Source organism: Strongyloides ratti, scaffold srae_scaffold0000001 (genome assembly GCF_001040885.1).
Source record: "Strongyloides ratti genome assembly S_ratti_ED321, scaffold srae_scaffold0000001".
In the NCBI taxonomy this organism is placed as follows: Eukaryota; Metazoa; Nematoda; class Chromadorea; order Rhabditida; family Strongyloididae; genus Strongyloides; species Strongyloides ratti.
The window spans coordinates 93,651-114,288 of record NW_020171519.1 but is presented as its reverse complement, the minus strand read 5'-3'; the positions used below and the strand labels follow the sequence as shown (position 1 = coordinate 114,288).

Below are 20,638 nucleotides of genomic sequence, written 5' to 3'. Positions count from 1 at the left end.
TGTGGTTGGAGATATATATTTATAAAGCGTCACTATTTCTTTTCTTCTTTTTTTTTTTCTTATTTGTATTATTAAATAAAGTTTATAACTTTATTTTTAGATAAAAAGATTCTTTATTTTAAAGAACCTTTAAAAGATTAATATATATATATTTATTGATTTAAGATATAAATTATTATAAATATATATATAATATATATATCTTGGTAAATTTCAAATAATTTCTTTTTATTTATTTCTATTACCCCGTGAAAAAGAAAATTATTTAAAAAGCTTGAAAAGATTAAAAAGATACTATTTGTTAATTCATTTGATTAAACATATTTTTACAAAAGAAATAATTTTGATTTTACTTAAAATGGTAAAATTTTCCTCCTACCACAATAATCGTTGTTTTATTTGATAACTTATAACAGAAGTTAAATATTATAAAAAATTTTCTCACTTGATATAAAATTATAATAAATAAACTTTTACAATAGTATCATTCGGTTGATTGATAAAAAATAAGTAGAAATATTTGTAAAAGTGTAAATATTATTGTGAGAAAAAGATAAAGAAAATATTATTAAAGCTAGTTTATTTTGCCTCAAAGCATCGATTACTTTAGAAACCAATAGTTGTGAATATAAATAAGTAATGGAGGTCAACAAAAAAGAGAGTGTATAGAAGTAAGTATATATGTATACAATAAAAGTTGATACTTTTGCCAATTAAAAGTATTTTTATTACATGTATATTTTAAAATATATATACTCTTCATTTAGTTATATTATAATATAAATTTGATAAATTATTTTTCATTATTTTTGAAAAAATTTTTACTCTTTTTTTTATTAGAAGAAAAGATGTTTGGTATAAAATATAAAGAATTGTTTTATTGATTTTAAAGTTATATTTTTTTATGGTTATTACATTTATAACAGTCCAAGTTCAAGGTTATTCTATTAAAAATTATTCAATTACATTTATTTAATTTTCCAATAAAAAAAGATCAAAATTATCAATTTCTAAATTTATTTTTTCATTTTAAATGTATGAAAATTTCAACTCTTTTTTCTAGATTTAAAGTGATTAAAAAAAAAAGAAATAACAAAAAGAAGAATAAAATATTTGTTGATGATAAATAGTAGAAAAAAAAAAAGATTTTGTAGAAATATTTTATATTCAAAAAGAGGTTATTATTGAGGTAAACTGATTAAAGACTATAAACTACTTTTAGAAGTTAAATAAAATAATAGAATTTTGTAGGCGATCATTAATAATGAGATTGTTAAGCATAACCTTTACATCTAATCAACAATATATATATATATATATATATATATATATATATATATATATAATTATCATCTAATTGTGATATTAGGTTACTCTTCTAAAAACATTTAAGAATTTTTACATCATTTATCAGTATTTAATCATTTATACATATATATATATAGTTATTAGTATTTTCGAATGGTTTCATTTGTTTACGCAGAAACACTTCACACTAAAGTATCTAGAAAGCGAGAAAATTATAATTGTTTTAAATATGTATTATCTATTATATAAAATTATTCTAAATATAAAATTATTTTAAACATGGTACAATGAAAGTTTAAGAATATTAATCATTTCTTTTTTTTTTTTTACTAAAATTTTTTAAGTAGATTTAAAAATATGTTGTTTGTTAGTAATCATATATACTAAAATCATTTATAAATTTTTTATTATTTTTTTCATATTATATATATTATCTTATAATATATATTATTTAAAAATATTATTATTTATTTATCAATTTTTAATGGTTATATTTTTATATAAAAATTTTGTATAATGAAAAATTCAATATTTATTTTTATTTATATTTTTATTTATTATTAATTTACTTAACTTAAACATTATTTATTTTATATTTTATATATTAACTTTATTTTTTTATTGTAAGAATATTAAAAATAAAAAATGAATTATACTAAAAATAATTGTATACTTTATTCCTATGAATTTTTTTATATTATCTAGAGAAACTAAAGAAATAGTAAAATCCACTTCCAAAAATCATTACGTATTAAAATGTTATATATATAAAATTCTCATCCACACATTCTTTATTCATACTGATAGATAGTGATTGGTGATAGGGAGAGAGAAAAGTTTATATGATTGACAAAACGTTGATTATGGCGTATAATAATAATAATGGTATTAAAATACTGATTGAAATAGATATATTTATTTATTATGTGTTGGAGAAAATTTCTAAAACTTATTATATTATTTTTATTTCTCTCATAAATTTAAATATAATTGTTTTTTCATGAAATTATTATTATTATTATTTTCATTAATTTTTATATGTTACATTTTTTTTTAATTTAAATAATATTACTTACAATAATAAGTACATATTTTCTTATAGTATAATTTTTTTTTTTATAAAAATTACTACAATAATTTATATAAATATATTTTATTTTATTAAAAAATCTTTATTTCTTTTTAAAATACTTTTCAAAACTATTATTCTATATGATGTCGTGGCAATTATTACTATTACTCTTATCATACATTATCTTTTTCTCTGTAACTTTTCGGTTACTTTTTTTCTATTAACCATTAATTTTATCGAATTTTTTTTTTTTGTGTTTTATCATATAATAAATCTTGATTTGTTATAGAGATTTCTAATAAAAAAAACAGTTTTTAGCCTAAATCACAAACAATAATTTAATAATATAATAAAATGGTTGAATTAAAAAAAGAGAAAGAAATTAATGTAAACTGTATTTTTACAGATAAAATAGAACAATTCTGTGAAACTATTGAAAAATCTTATCCTGAAAATGTTGGTAATTTTACTTTGGAATTATATAAAGATGACAAGGCTAAGGCTGTTTTTGAAACCAATTACAAGGAGAATGTTTTGACAATATTAAAAATATATTTTGAAATTGCAAATGAAGAGAAACATTTTTATTCATATGAAATGTGGAAAGAGCCTGTAGAAAGAAAAGTTCTTATTGAAACAGCTTTAACATTTTTAAAGAAACAAAAATTTAATGAAAGATCACTTTATGTTGGAAAGAATGGAAGTGAAATATTAAAAGAATATGACATTCATAGGTTACCATATGGTTCAAAAAATACTAATAAATATATGGCTGTTTGTGGTACATCATTTGTTAATTTAGAAAAATTAGAAGATATCAATGAACATTTAATTAGTCAAAAGTATAAAACTATGAAAAATATTCTTGAATCAAGAAAAAAATTAAAAGATGCTATGAATAAACTTAATTATAAACATTTTTCACTTCTTAATAAAGAAACATTAAATGAAATTGAAAAAAATTCTTATTCTGATAAAGAATATAAATTATTTGAAAATTTTGAAAATAAGATATTAATTGGTAATGTTAATAATGTTTTTGGTAAGCATTCTAAAATAGCAATGGTTGGATCAATGGCAAATCATACAGCTATTAAAGGTTCTACATTAGATTATACTATATTAACAAGTATAGAAGTTAAAAAAGATAAAAAATTTAATAAAGATGAAGCATTAGAAAAAGTATGTGATCTTCTTAAAAATGAAAAAACATTAAGTGATATAAAAATTGAAAAAAGTACTAAATTTAGTTTAATTCATATGAAAAGTTCTAATATACCTGATATTGACATTACATTATCTGTTGACAATTTACTTGGAGTAGAATTCACACAAGTATGTGAATCAGCTCAAAAACAATGTCATAGTTTTGCTCTCCTTGGAAGATTACTTCGACTATGGTTAAAAGAACTTTCATTAAATACTGGGGAAACTAAAGTATGGGGAACTTATTTCTTTGATCTTTTACTTCTTAGACTTCTTGAGAAGAGAAGATTAATTTCATATAATATAATGAAAACATTTGATGCCTATAAAACACATAATTATCAACAATTAATTAAACGTTGTCAAAATATTAATAAATTAATGACAAATGAAAAAGAAACTGATAAATTAATGATAGGATCATATTTTATGATGTTTCTTCTTGAATATGGAATTCATTTTCCACAACATCATGGTATGACATTTCCATTTTCAACAGTACTTGATTCACATACTATTGATTTATCTCATGGAAAATTATGTTTTGTCAAAGGAGGTTTCACTGTTCTTCACTCAGCATACATAGGAGATATTAAGAAATATCGTTATTTTGTTAATGCCTTAATTACTACCTTATGGGAAGTTGTTGCTTATCTAACAAATACGGCTTATAACAGTGTTAAATTTAAGTATGTTAAAGAAGATGGTACAAATGGAGAAGGAAATCCATTAGAAGAATATTTAATTATAGATATTGATGAAATGAAAGAAAATGAAGAAGATAACAAAATATTTACCTTTGATAATGCTAAAAAAATTATGAAAAAAATATAATTATTTTTTTTTTACAATACCTGGATATTTTTTAAAATACCATATAATAACTTTCCATTGAAATAACAAAAAAAAAAAAGATATATTTTGAAGTAAAATATAAAGAAAAAACATACATTTTATATTTAACAACTGTTTAACTTATTCGACAAAAAAAGGGTTTATATATTTATAAAAAAAAAAATATTTTAATTTTTGTTTATATTTAATAAAATTTTATTTGTAAAATTGTATATTTGTCTTAATTAACAAATGAATTTTATCTATTTGATAAAATCTTAATAATATATTATTATTACAATAACTGGTATAATAAAGATAGATAAATATTTTAATAATTAAATTCTATTAACTTTAACAATATTTTAAGTACATTAAAAGTCAATAGTTATATTTTTATATTAAAATTAATAAAATTTATAAATGTTTAAATTAAATTAAATTACTTTTTTAAAACAATAGTATTAATAACATATATTTGAAAACAAATATAAAAACTTTGTTTTTAATAGTATATAAAATTTATTTATACAATTGATAGTGAAATATTTTTACATTGAATTACAATTTTATTTATGACAATACCCTAATTTACTTTAACCAAAAATTTTCACACTTTATTTTATTTATAAATTTTTTTTTCCCTTTTTAATTCCGTTATTTATTATAAAATAAAATGACTCTTTTTTCCCATTATCATTGATATCAAATTGTCATACTTTTAAAATACTGAAGTATATCATAATAACAATAGTTAACTCCTTAAAAATACCAACACTTGCGCAAATAATTTTTTTTTTTTTTACTCTTTATTTTTGTTAATAATTTTTTTATAATATAGCTCATTATTCTTACTTTATTAATATAAATCCATAGTAATATTATTTATGTTTATAACATATAGACATATATTTATATGTACATAATATTAATACATTTTATATCCTACAAAATACCTCTTTTTCTAACAAAGTTATATATAAAAATATTTTTATTATATTACATATTATTAGCTTAGGCTTGATAAGAAAAGAAATATAAAGAATAAATTATTTAGAAAAATAATTATATTCTATAATAAAATATTAAAATTGTTTTGTATTATATCAAAATAGTTAATATAAATTTTGGTAAATATGAATAGAAACTATATATATATCTAATTTCTTTTTCATGAATCACAGTAGATAGAAATAAAAGAAGAAGAATAAAATATAATTATTTTTACAAGTATCTTTTAAAAATAGAAATAACTAATTTAACTTTATTTATTTACTTCTATTTTATGATAGAAAGTTTTAACTTTCATATTATAGACCCCAATCAAAATTATTACCGTGCCGTTATTATCATTTAGATATATTTACACAAAATTAAAACTTTATATATATATATATATATAGCTTTTTTCTTTTAAAGACGTTTTTATATTATAAATAATAGTTTAAATACATTAATGTTAAATATTTTTATTTTTGACTTTTTATTAGTTAAAAATAAAGGCTCTTATTTCTGTATGTTTATAGTTTACCATGGATTACGTATATCTTGATAGATACTCATTAAAATATATTATTTCTATCTTTTTAATTTTCTTAAACTTAATATTTATTTTCATGTTTTAATATTTTATCTTTTTACATAATTATTATAGATACAAATAAAATATATAACTTATTTTTATAATAATAATGGAAGATTGGACATTATTAAATATTACATCAATAACAAAAAATATACCTATTATTGAGAATGATGTTGGATCTGGTGAAGAATTAATATTAAATTCTACAAATGAAATGATTCATCAAATAAATAATTTAGAAGATAAAAATTTATATAATGATATTGTAAGAAAAGAAATTTGGATTCAATATCCTGCTGCTATTATTCTTGCATTTATTTTTGTTGGTATCATCAGTACTTGGACATGGAGAATGAGGAAAAATAATTTAAATAGAAGAAAACAATTTGTAACACTAAATAATAAATGTTAAATATAATAAGATAAAAAAATAATAATTTCTTTTTATATTTTAAAACTTTAATATTATGTCAAATATTAAATAAATAATTAAAATATATTATTTTTTCTTAATTATTATTTTAATAACCTAAATTATTATATTTTAAATAAATTTTTTTTTAAATATTTTTATAAAATATATTAAATTTTTTAGCTTATACAAATTATTGAGAACTAATAAGAAACAAGTAAAATATTTTTAAACAATAAAAAAAAAATTAATATATTGTTATAAAGTATCACAAAATATGTCAATAAATAGAAGAAAAAAATATAATAGTTAAGTATCAATATAATAAAAAGGTGGTAGTGCCTGTGACCTAAAAGTTTATGGAAAGATGAATGAGAAATAATAAAAAGAATCCATGAATAGGTTTTTAAAAATGATAAGCCAATATTTGTGTATATTTAAAATGTATTTAAAGATATATTAAAATAGGTGCTTAAAAGGTTTCATTCACAAAATAATATCATTTATTTTACTCATTTTCAAATAAATGTTCTGCTCGTGTGCTTTTGTAAATTTAATATACTAAACAGAAGTTTATATATCTTAATTTTTATAGTATTGTAATGTTCTTATTACATAAAGAATCAATTGCTTTTATTATTAAAATATATAATAATTTAATATATATAATAAAGAAATTCTTTGTATATATTAATTGTAAATTAATAATTACTTTTTTAACTCGTGAAAATTTTTATCTTTCTTTAATTATTTCTACAATAATTTAAAAAGAAGAATTAGCTTTAAAAAGGTTACCAATTTTTATAAAATTAAATAGATCTTTTATTTATATATTTTTCAAAGTTCTTTTAATCATTTAACTTTATACAAAGAAAATATTAGTTATTTAAAATATATATTTATTTTGAGATATTTAATATGATATTACACAATTATTGTAAGTTTATTTTTTTTATCTTTTTATTACAGTAATATGAAAAAAGCTATTAAAATTATAAGATTTATAATATTGAATATCAAAAATCAAAAGTTATTGTGTAATATGTTAAATTTAAGTTGAATAATTTTTTTTTTTAAAATAAGTTTACTTTTAAAGAAAGATTGAATACTTATAAGTTTTATATATATATGTAATAATGAGTTAGAAGATAGATCTATTTAATGGTATTTTAATTTTTAATACATTTTAAAAGTATATTCTTTTGATAATATTGTAAGTAACAAATTAGTTAATAAAGTAAAAACAACTTTTTAAGTGGATATCAAAGATTTTTAATAAGTAATTTAAGAAAGTAAATTTCTTTTATAATATATGTTTATATTAATATGAAGAAGTTTAACGTGAAAATAAATAATTTTTGTAATATTTAGATATCGTTTAAAGTAGATAAACTAAGAGTTTATTTTTAATATATACATTAATAATTATTCTATCATATATATCCCACCCCTATTATTACAAGATTTAAAGATAAAGTTAATCTTGTATTATTTATCATATATTTTAATAAATCTTTATAATAAAATTGTTTTACCTAAAAATATCTTTATATTGAATAACTCAATAAAAATAAACTATATTTAATTTGAAGTTTCTTAAAAACTACTTTACACACTATTTCGTTCATAAAATTTCTACTTCATTCTACTAATACTTGATTTTTCTTTTTCATAAGTATTACCTTCACTATAATATAGTTTTTAAAAATTTTAAAAGAATTATTAAAATCTAAATAACATATTTGTTTTATACAAAACATTTATAATAAAGCAAGTTTTTTTTAAAAAAAAAAAATTAAAGATTTTATTTTTATAACATTTATTGTTAAAATAGTTATTCTTAATTTATTTAAAAAAAAATATTAAAGTAATTTATTTAACTATTATTAAACTCAAAATAATAATTATTTATATTTGAAAATTATTTCTTTAAAAAAAAATATTTTTTTGTTATTTATTTTGTAAATTATAAAATATATTAATACTTTTTTTTTAATGTTTATTATATAAATGTTATTTAATTTATAAATTTTTAAGCAAAAATTATTTAAAATAATTTTGTAATTAAATTGATTTAGATAAAAAGAAAATTACTTGACGAAAGTTACATTATAAAGAACGACTTCCGTTAATCACCTATTATAATTGACATCAAACTTTCAATGTCAATGTCTTAAAGTTAAAATAACTTGTCATAATCTACTATTAAAAATATAATTGTATTTATCGTGTCGATAGTGTCAATTAAAGTAGTCTAATGGACATTATTTCATCTACCAGTCAACCTTCCATCTCCGCACCAGTAAATCAACAACAATTACAATCACCCTCATCTAATTTACCAATATCAACAAGTTTAGGTACTCATTCTACAGTTAACAATATTATTGACTCACTACCATCAGCAAATTCATTAGATTTGACAGCTTTATTTGGTGACGTTTCTAAAACTGTTTCTGGGCTGACAGATATTCTTGGTGCTACTGCTAAAAATTTAGCTAGTGATTCTAAAATTATAAATAATAATTTTACCACAACATCAGATAGTAATTCACTTCCTACTGGGAAAGATATTTTTGGAAAAGTGGCTTCACAACAATCAACTTTTGGCAATTTTGCTGATAAAATTTTAGATATAGCTATGCCACATGCATCATCATCTAATCCTCTTAGTGGTATATTTGGTGGAGCAAATACATGTTTTAAAACATGTGGAATGGAAGATATTCAATATGCTTCAATTGTAAGTTTTTTTTTTATTTGTATATTTTTATTATTAATTAATTTAATTTAATATATTATATTTTTAAAAAATTTTCTATTTTATAGAAAGCAGCTGAAACAATGGTAACATTAAAGTATTGTCTTATATTTATGACAATAGTAACAATTTTTTGTATGTTAGCATTAACTGGTTCAATATTATATTTTTGTTTTTACAAGAATCGTAATTTATTTAATTCTACTCATCCTTCAGGAGGATTTCAAATATTAAATTATTCAAATAAAGATCGTTTTACTACTTTACAATCATCAACTGAAAAAAGAAATATTACAGGAGACAATCCTTCAATCAACTCTGATATCAATATTAAAATTTAACAATAAAATAATACCTAAATATAGTTGTTATATAAAAATAATTATTTATTATTGAAGAAGAGTTTTATGGTCTTTCATTTTTAGAGCATGATCCTATTGACATATTTATAACAAAATTTTATTATTTTACAGTATCAAAAATGAAGATTTAATCATGTAAATGTTAACCATTTTATAATAAAAAAAAATTTCCTGGTTTATTGTACCTAAATAATATGATGGGTATTTAGTATATTCATAATCAGTTTTATGTACTACCATTCTTTACTACCCGAAAACTTTTTTTTTTTTTGTTAAATATGTAATATATTTGATAATAAAGGTATATTTATATATATGTTATTTATTGTCAATAATCATAAACTTGGTTTAAATGAATAAAAAAAAATATAAATAATATATAAGGTTAATATTATACCTAAATATCAATTTATTTAAAAGAAATTATTCGTTATTAAATAAAATATGACAAAATAAAATTTCAATAATAATTCAATCATTCATACAATATTTAACTATATTTATCAATATAATATTAAATTATACAAAAAAAATTGATATTTAATAAATCATATATTTTTTTTATTAAAATTTATTTAATTATATAATTAAATATCTATGATAATTATAAACCTATTTTTGTAGACATATATAATAGTTTTAAAAAAAAAAAACAAGCTTATATTATTAATATTAAAGTAAGTTAATGATATCAATATGTTGACATTAAAAATAGAATGTATAATACGAAGCTTTTAATTTTTTTAATAGAGTTATTTAAATATAAATATCTCTGTATATTTTATAAAATAATAATTTCATAATTTTTCAATCTATACCTATAAATTTTTTTTTAAATAAATTATTTATTCAAAATGTCTCAAATATAATATTTAACCTTCATTTAAATTTTATCGTTTTCCTTTAACTATTCATACTTTTGTATGCATGTTAATAAAATACTATTAATTTTAAAAAGAGAAAGTGATACGAAATAATGCTTAAATATATTTTTGTTATATAAGATGATAAATATAAAATAATTTTTAATAAACATTATATATATATATAATTGCAGATATTTTTATATAAAAATAATATTATTTTGTGTATTTTTCTTTTAATAATCATAACAAATTTTTTGAATCACATTTTTTTTTATACTTTATTTTTTTTTGTATGAAGAAAAAAAGAATTTTATTGTCATTCTTTTAAACTTGCACTTTATGTTCATTTTTTAATATAACTTATTTTGTCAAATAGTGGTACATTTTGGTAAAAATATAATATATTTGTATATATATATAGATGTGTATATTTTATTAATTAAATATTTTTTTTAAAACATTTATTACTTATTTTTAATTGATTTTCTAAGATGTAATTTATACTAAAAGTTTCTTATTTTATAGGAAAAAGCTTACTAATGATAATATTTAAAGTGATATTATGTGTATAAAATATCTATTAGTTATTTTCATCTCATCAATTGTATTATATTATATATAATAATAATAAACAAATAAATAGATAATTGAAGAAAATATCATTTTAAGAGGACATTATAAAATATAAATACCTATGTTAAATTATATGATAAAAAGAAAAACCTCAATATTATATTATATATATCCTATTTTGGAAGACAATCTTATATTATAAAATTTTATTATGAAGATAAAGGGAACGTTTATGTAAAAATTTACTTCTCAATATATATTCATTATACTTTGTTTAATGACTATTCCATTCATAAATTTAATGGAAAATATCTAGAAGTTTGTGTCTAATTTATTTAAGAAAAAAAAACAAATTATTTTAAATTTCAACAAAAAAAAAATTTTTAAACACCTCTAAAAATGTGTATAACTTCAACAAAAAAAAAGTAAAATTATATTTTAAAATCTTTTTAAATTATAATATAAGAAAAAGCTTTGTTTTCTAAAATATTTCCTAAAAAAAATTATCACATGTTTTAATGTATAAAAAATCTTACACTTAAATAATCTTTTAAATACTTTTAAACACTATTTTTTTATTATTTATTTTTATAAAGCATATATAAAATTTGTACACATCTCTGTCTTAATGTAAAAATCTTTTTCTATTTAATATACATGTTAGTAATTCTAAAAATATCTTTTAATTAATTTTATCATTATAAGAAAACTTAAAAAAAATTTTTTTATATTTAATTACTAATATATATACTCATTCATTACTTATTTTATATTGATCATCTTTAAAATTTTTCATTTATATCATTATTTAATTATATTTTAAGCTATTTAAATAAACATTTCTATATCAAATTGATTTTTAATTAAGTTTTCTATACACTATCATTTTAATATTTTTGCTCTTTTACCCTTTTATATGATATTTTAATATTATACCATTTTATATAATAATTTGCTATACCATATATAAAATATTTAAAATAACCTTAATCGGATCAAATTTTTCAGTAATACAAAAAAAAAAAAAAAATTTTTTTCCAAACCATATTTATGATAAAAAAATTTTTACTATATATTTCCTAGAAAATTTATAATCTTCCTCTTTAGTATTCATTATCCCAAAAAAAAAAAATGTTTCGATGAAATTTTTTTATATTCAAACCTGTTATGTTATTTATCAATCCTTCTTTTTAAATATGCCAATTTGACGAAGAAAAGATACAAGTTCAGTAATAATATTAAAATTTGTCCTTTTAAATAATATTTATTAGTTTATTTTTTAAAAATTAAAATTTAACATATATAAATATATTATTTTATAATTTTAGATAGTAAATCTTCTTAATACATACAAATTTTATAATAAATAATACTTTTATTTATTTTTTTAAATTTGCCTATCATTTTTAATAATTTTCTATAGTATATAATTATATATATATATATTTTTTAAACTTTAAATATATCATTCATTTTGTTTTAATTACAAATAAAAAAAAAAATTCTTTTTTTAAATGTTATTTTTAACATATTTATTTAACTTTTATATTATAATATTTTAAACCATTTGTTCAAAATTTAATCTTTCAGTTCTTGAATCATTAAATATATATATATTATATATACATATATATTTCTGAGTCATTTCTTTTGACAATATTTGCATATCTTTTTATTCTCCCCTTGTTTTATCAGTATAAACGGGACTCTATCTCTTATTTCTTTCTCTTGATAATAAAGCATAAATCTATGTTCAAAGAGTATTTTAATCACCTAGTATTTTTCTATTTACTTACAATTCTTTTTTTTTATAAATATTTCTTATCAATAAAATAAAATTACATTACAATTTGTATTTAATTACTATTGTTGTAATTTTCTCAAAATATAAATAACTTTTCTAACATTATTTGTACTTTTAATTTAGTTTATTACATTATTTACCTTTCAATAACTATTTTTTTATATTTAAATAATCTTATATATTTAAATATATGTCATAATATAATAATAATAATATATATATATTTAAAAAATGAGAAATATTTATTCTTTATACTGATATTTTAAAAATATTATTATTTAAACTTTCTTTATATTTTAATTTTTATATTTCTACATCATTAAACTAACATATAGTTCCTTTTAGACGTTCCTTTCTTGAATATTTTAAACAAAATATATACATACTTGTATATGCATTTTTATTTTTATACTTAAAAAATACAAATTTTTACATTAAAATATAGAAAGAGTATAAAACTTTACTATTATCAAAAGAGAGAAAGATAAACTATACATATTATTATGTATACCAAAAAATTTTTTTTACTCAAGAATGTTGCAAATTTACCTGATTGATTTTGTACTACTAACTAAATTATGTATATTGACAATACTATTTATACATCATTTATAATTTCACACAACAAAATATATATACATATATACATTTTTATTTTTTTTTTTTTTATTTTTTTTATTCTTTACATTTTATTTTCAAAATTTAAAATAATGATAATAAAAGGTAATAACTATAAAAAATTTTTATTATGTTTATCTATATTAATGTTTTAGTAATAATTATATAAGCTATTAGTACAAATTATAATTTGTAAGTACTAATATTTACATAAAATAACATAACAATTAAATATATTATAAAAATTCATAATATAAATAAATATCTATGTTTTGATATTTCAAAACTATGTACTTAACTTATATATTTATAATCATCTCTTCTATATATTATTTTTTTAGAAAAAAAAAAAAGTTTATACTTTATCAAAAAATTGATGGCATTCTTCTAATTTAAATAATAAAAATTACAAATAACCATAGACAATTTTTTTAAATTCAATATTTCTAAAATTATTTAATTTTACAATTTTTAACTTATTTATATACCATTTTTTATTTTAATATTTATATAAATAATTTTTCTATATTATTATTAGTTCATAATAAAAATATTATTAAATAACTTTTTTTAATTATTTAACATTTTTTTTATTATTTACTTCAAATACATTCTCATTAATATTATTCCAATTATTTCTCATATCTTATCGCGAATTTTATTTAACATTTTTTGGAGGTTATAAACAACTTGCCAAATTGTTACATTATATGTTAGCTTTATATTTTGACTCATTATAATATAAATTTACTTTCAATAATAATTATATATTTATTTTTTAATTTATATCTATTTTTAGATATGCCATTACCTCTATTTGGAAAATCACATAAATCTCCCCAAGAAATTGTTAAAAGCTTAAAAGAAGCTCTAGAAACAATTAACAAAGGAGAAAAAGATAAAAAAATGGAAAAGGCTATAGAAGAAGTTTCAAGATCATTACAACAGGTAAAAAATGTTATTTATGGTCAAGATGGTCAGGAACCAAATAATGAACAGGTATGATTTTTTTTATTATTTTTTTTTTAAATGATTTTTTTTTAGGTTGGACAATTAGCTCAGGAAATTTATGGAGCAAGTGTTATTCCACTTTTAATAAAACATTTAAATCGTTTTGATTTTGAATCTAAAAAAGATGTTGCTCTTATATTTAATAATCTTCTTCGTAGACAAATTGGTACCAGATCACCGACAGTTGAATATCTAAGCACAAGATCAGAAATATTAAGAATACTTGTTAAAGGATATGAATCACCAGATATTGCTATATCATGCGGTTCAATGATACGTGAATGTATAAGACATGAACATCTAGCTAAAATAATTTTATATAGTGATAATTTTTATGATTTTTTTCAATATGTAGAAGTTTCATCATTTGACATAGCATCAGATGCTTTTACAACATTTAAAGAACTAATAACCAAACATAAAACATTAGCAGCTGAATATTTAGATACAAATTATGATAGATTTTTTGAACATTATCAAAAATTATTAGAATCAGATAATTATGTATCAAGAAGACAGAGTTTGAAATTACTAGGGGAACTACTACTTGATAGGCATAATTTTAATGTAATGACAAGGTATATTAGTAATCCAGAAAATTTAAAATTAATGATGATAATGTTAAGAGAAAAAAGTCGTTCAATTCAATTCGAAGCTTTTCATGTTTTTAAAGTTTTTGTTGCCAATCCCAATAGGCCTAGACCAATATTGGATATTTTAATTAGAAATAGAGAAAAATTAGTTGAATTTTTGACTAATTTTCATAAAGATAGAACTGAAGATGAACAATTTAATGATGAGAAGGCTTATTTAATTAAACAAATACAGGAAATGAAAGCTTAAATTATTGGTTTTTTTTATAAAAGCGTATTATTGTCATTCAATTAAACAAATTTTTTGTTTATGATATAAACAAAATTAAACGAATTTTTAGTCACTAAAAAATAAACAAACATGAAAAATATCTATCAATTTTGCGTGTACAAAAATGTTGTAGTATATAAAAGATATCAACATTTAGTTTTTTATAATTTTTTTTTCTATGATTTCAATTTAATATTATTAAAAAAATATATAATATTTTTTTTTATCGTACATAAAAAGATAAATTATAATTAAGTAGTATAAAAAAAATTATTCATTAAAATTAAATTGACTAAAGGAATTTGAACCATGAACTCCATTTATTTCTAAGTTTTGTGCTAGAATAGTTAATAATTCATTGGGAGATGGTACTCTTCCACTTTCTATTTTACTCCATATTTTTTCTTCGCCAAGGAATATTTCAAATGCTCCAGTAGACATCATCATACCTTCAACTAAATTTGACAACATAAATATCATCATACATGAAGAGATTTTATTATTCATATACCAATTTGATAATGATGGAACTGAAATACCAATCATAAGTAAAGGATCTTTTCCTGATATAATAAGAAATATAAACGCAAATTTAGCTATTCCTACAATTTGTGCTATTAATGACTTCCAATATACGGGAGGATAATTTTCACCACTAATCTCAATGTTTGGATATTTTTCACGGATAACAGATGAAAATTGTTCAAATGCTTGTTTGTATCCACAAGAAACACAAAATTTAAAATGTACAGGAGGCAATTTTTTAGAATGAATTGGCATAACTTCAGGATCTTTATGATTTGGTGATAAATGAGATGATGGATCTCTAATATCAATTTCATCTTCTTGATCAGTAACTGAACTTTGAAATGCTTCAAATTCATCTTGTTCTTCATCAACAATCTTTTTGTCAGATGATGTCGATGACATAAGATCACGTATAGTTAATATAAGCACAAATAAAATAAAAAATTTTCCAAATTTGTTTAACATAATTAAATCTAAAAAATAATAAGAATTTCAACATAATAATAAGATAATAAATAACAAAATATGTATAAGCTAAGTTTATATTGATTTTTTATATTTAAAACAGTGTATAACCACAAATATAGGCATAAAAAGGGAGAAATATATTATAATATGTATGTATACTAAATTTTTATTAATTTTAATTCATATATAATATATTAAATATTCCAAATTATAAAACAATAATAGATAATAAATAATAATATGTTAATACGGTTAAAAATTATAACCAAATGTACTTTATTAACAGATCAAAGTTAAATTAAGGATTTGGAAGTAATCTTACCAATAAAAACACTATTGGTATTGTGTTTATGTATTTAAAATATGTATAATAGAAAGTTTAACCAATAACACAAATAGAATTTTTTTCTGTACTGTAACTATAATCAGAAACAATTGGGTCGTTTAAATTTCAATTATCTATATTTTAAACATTAATATAAATTAATGAACAATCTTCTAATTAATGTATTTATTAAAAACGTTATTTGTAAAATATATAAATTGATTTATATTTTTTTTTTAATTTGTAGAAGAATACTAAAATTAACATTTCAATTAAAGATTTATAAAAAAATAATAGAATTTTTATATTTTTAATTATAATTAAAACTATTAAATTTATTAATATTTTTTCTTTTTGGTTATTTTTTGTTCAATTTAAAAAAAAAATCAAATTCTTTATTTACTAAATGCTGTATTTATAAATACAATAAAAATTAAGTCGAATAAATTAATTAATGGAATAATAAATTATTTTAAAAATAAATTTTATTTTTCGTATAAAGGAATAAAGTCAAAGTTTGTATAATAAAAAAATAATTCAATATATAATTTTATTTAAGTATCAATGCAACTCTTTTATATATACAATTTATTATCATTGATATATCTAATAATTTTTCTAATGACAAAGTAAGTTTTTTTGTTCTATTTTTAGAAGCACTAGAAGCCGGTATCTTTTTAGACAATTTTAATTTAAATATTCATATATGTATACTTTCATTCAAAATTAAATATAAAGTTTGTATAAATTAAAATTTATAATTATTTACTTTATTTACTAATCTAAAGGTATTATCAAAAAGGTTCATTTTTAAAACGAAGATTTAACCACAATTAAAATTTTCTTTTTTTTTATAAATTTAATTAACAAATTTTTACGAATGATTAAATATTTTATATACTCTTTTTGTAAAAATAAAATTATCAACTTTTAAAAAAATGAAACTAATTATTTTTAACTATTCATTAAAAGAAATTGTTAAAAGTATTGAGATTAATTAAAAATTACTTACCCTACTTTCAATAATAATAATAATATTTTAATATTGTCGATAAAATATTAATATCGGCTTTATTTTTAAAAGTAGCTTTATTTTAGACATTTAAAATAAAATATATTTATTTTAATAATAGATATTTTGCAGAAAATTTTTTGTAGCTAATATATTATGGTAGTAATTACCATAAATAAAGTATAATTTTCAGAGTAAGCTTTAGATTATTATAATATATGTATTCTTTAGTTAAAATAAATATAATTTTAAAAAGTATATTATTATTTTAAAAACTTTTAAGTTATATATTTAAATATTTAATAATAATTTAAAGTTTGTAACAACTAAAAGAACAACATTTTATTGTATATGATAATTTTTAAAAAAAGACCAGTTTTTTTTAAATTTTTGCAATAAATTTTGTACTTTATAATTTTTTTAAATTGTAAATAAAAAAAAATCATTTTTATAATTTTAATATTGTATATTTTAAAAGTTTGTACTTATTTATGGGAAAAGAATATAATATTTTTTAATGACTGTATTCATTTTGAGTAATGTTTGTATATTCTTCTATGTTAAACCTAGTTTAAAAAGAATATCTTCTTTATAAAATATTTTAACATTTATTATTTTTTACCAATGCTTTTAAAAGAAAAGACTTTCACTATCATTCTATTTATATAAATATATTTTATTTCTTTGAAGAAAAAAAAAGGAAAGATTTTTATATTAGATGGTTAGAATTTTTATCAAAAAAATATTTAATATTTAAAAAATTATAATAATATTATAAATAGATAAATGAACAATTTATATATCTTTTAAAGTTTTAACATCATTTTAATTTTAATAGATAATATATTAATATATGTACTTTTATTATACTAAAAAGATATTCTTTTAAACTATTACCTTTACTAGTATTCAGTTCTTATTACAATAATTAATCAATTTAATTAAAGCATTTTTACTACTACTATTGATCTATTGTAAGTGTTTATTTGTTTAATTTATTAGAATTAAATGCTTTTTATTATTATTGTTATTATATTATTTTTTTATTTTTATTACTAACATTTTGCAATTACTATGAGACAAATTTTTATAAACATTTAAGCAAAATACATAACATATTTTCTTTCTTCTACACTCATTTTAAAACTATAAGATACTTAAATTTTCAAATAATTAAAAAATCATTTTCTGTTTACATTTTTTTTAAAGCTTTTAAACATATTACTTTTAAATTATCTACAAATTACATATATCAAAATATTTATTTATTCAGGAAAATATTTTTATATCTCCTTTTTTAGTATATAATTAAATTTATCTTCAATATTTATATAATATTTTTGACATATTCAATTTATTACAATAATAAATAAAAATTTAATTTTTCTATTAATACTTATTAATGATTTTTATTTCTTTATTTATTAATATAAAAGTGAAAAAAATAAAATTTTCATATGAAATTCATACACTAAAAAATTTATTATTTACTTTCTAGGTTATTCTTATCAATTAGGTGAGTATTGCAGTATTTCAAGTAATATAATAGATAAATTAATTTATATGTTCTTTGATTAAAAAAAAATGTATATGTTTTTAATATTTATTTTCAACAGAAATTTGTAAAAACATTACTTATATTAATTAGAAGATTTTTTTTGAATTTGTAATAATTTTAATACTTTTTTTTATATACAACTATTAAATGATATATTGTTGTTTTACTATTTTTAGATTAGAAAAATAAAATTACTTTTATTAAATTGATTACCTTATTTTAAATTAAATTTTTTTTTTAAAAGTAAGTAATAATTTAATATAATAATTTATAGTTATCAATTTAGTTTTTTATGACTTTAAACTTGGTAAAGTTTGTACTTTGTATTTGTATGGAACAACTACTTATTTATAAATTATTATTAATATTTTAGATGTACAATTTTATGTTTATAGAAATTTTATAAAAGATAAAAATTGGCAATGTTATTTTTATTTATATGATGAACATATAGAGAATTATATCTTATTTATGTTGGATAATTTTTTAAACAAACATTTCTATATTTTTTTAAAGGTAGAATATTTATTTTAGAAAAATAAAACAATATTTTATATAGTTAAGAATATTAAAACATATAAATATTAAAGATTTATAAAAAAAAATTTATTTATAATTATATTTAAACAAAAAAATGACAAAGTAAACAAGTGTTAAATTTGAAATTTAAATCTTCTCAAAGTTTATTTAGAAAATATAAAATTTTATTTAAGTGACATTGCTGAAGTATGAGACAAATATTTTACTTTGTAATTTTTAATGTTTGTATAAATTTTTTCATAATATTTTAATAAGATAAAATTTAGATATTAAAATATATTTTTTTTTATAAATATTCTATTTTTGTTTCATTATTTTATACATTTTGTTGATGTTATATCAAAATTAATAATAAAATATCTTAATATAAATGGTTTCAATATATATTTATCTATTTTTCTTATCTATTTTTTTTGTTATTAATTTAATGAATAAAAATATATACTTTAGTTTATCATTAAATTTCTATAACTTTATTTTTTCTTATATACCTATTCTAAAAAAAAAAACTATTTTTGTTAGACTTTTGATTATATAGTTAATATATGAAATGTGTGATAAGTTAAAGTTTACTTTTTAAATGTTGTATAATTTTAAGTGCTAGTTAAGTTTGACTCTTATTTGTCAATTTTTTCTAACAATACTCTATCAATTTGATTTATGTTTCTATAAATGATATATATATTTAAATAAAATTAAAAAAATATTTTAAACAAGTATTTAAGATTTCTAAAAAAAAATATATTATTTATTCAATCATTTATCGTCTTTTATCAAAATTTGTCACCATATTATATAACTTATTAAATAACCTTTGTCACTTTTGTTTAAATATAAATTTTTTTTATCAATAATAATTTTAATTATGATAAACTGATTCTTTTGATAACACAAATCTTTCTCTTTTAATTTTACTAATGTACTGATAAGA

The 20,638-nt window shown here is 17.3% G+C and overlaps 5 protein-coding genes across 5 annotated transcripts; 4 read left to right on the top strand and 1 right to left on the bottom strand.

Moving 5' to 3' along the window:
- Window positions 1–2,734: 2,734 nt before the first annotated feature.
- On the top strand, window positions 2,735–4,420 carry SRAE_0000004400 (Hypothetical protein; the record flags this gene model as incomplete). The annotated part of the gene is made up of 1 exon (XM_024645882.1): window positions 2,735–4,420. The coding sequence occupies one exon, from the start codon at window positions 2,735–2,737 to the stop codon at window positions 4,418–4,420; it is 1,686 nt and encodes a 561-aa protein (XP_024500121.1).
- Window positions 4,421–6,111: 1,691 nt separating this feature from the next.
- Window positions 6,112–6,417, top strand: SRAE_0000004300 (Hypothetical protein; the record flags this gene model as incomplete). The annotated part of the gene is made up of 1 exon (XM_024645881.1): window positions 6,112–6,417. The coding sequence occupies one exon, from the start codon at window positions 6,112–6,114 to the stop codon at window positions 6,415–6,417; it is 306 nt and encodes a 101-aa protein (XP_024500120.1).
- A 2,257-nt stretch (window positions 6,418–8,674) lies between these two features.
- SRAE_0000004200 (Hypothetical protein) lies at window positions 8,675–9,519 on the top strand (the record flags this gene model as incomplete). Its single annotated transcript, XM_024645880.1, has 2 exons — window positions 8,675–9,160; window positions 9,247–9,519. 2 exons carry the CDS (start codon window positions 8,675–8,677, stop codon window positions 9,517–9,519), a joined length of 759 nt encoding a protein of 252 aa, XP_024500119.1.
- A 4,683-nt stretch (window positions 9,520–14,202) lies between these two features.
- Window positions 14,203–15,255, top strand: SRAE_0000004100 (Protein Mo25; the record flags this gene model as incomplete). The annotated part of the gene is made up of 2 exons (XM_024645879.1): window positions 14,203–14,400; window positions 14,446–15,255. 2 exons carry the CDS (start codon window positions 14,203–14,205, stop codon window positions 15,253–15,255), a joined length of 1,008 nt encoding a protein of 335 aa, XP_024500118.1.
- Window positions 15,256–15,546: 291 nt separating this feature from the next.
- Window positions 15,547–16,206, bottom strand: SRAE_0000004000 (SelT-like protein; the record flags this gene model as incomplete). Its single annotated transcript, XM_024645878.1, has 1 exon — window positions 15,547–16,206. The coding sequence occupies one exon, from the start codon at window positions 16,204–16,206 to the stop codon at window positions 15,547–15,549; it is 660 nt and encodes a 219-aa protein (XP_024500117.1).
- Between the last annotated feature and the right edge of the window lie 4,432 nt (window positions 16,207–20,638).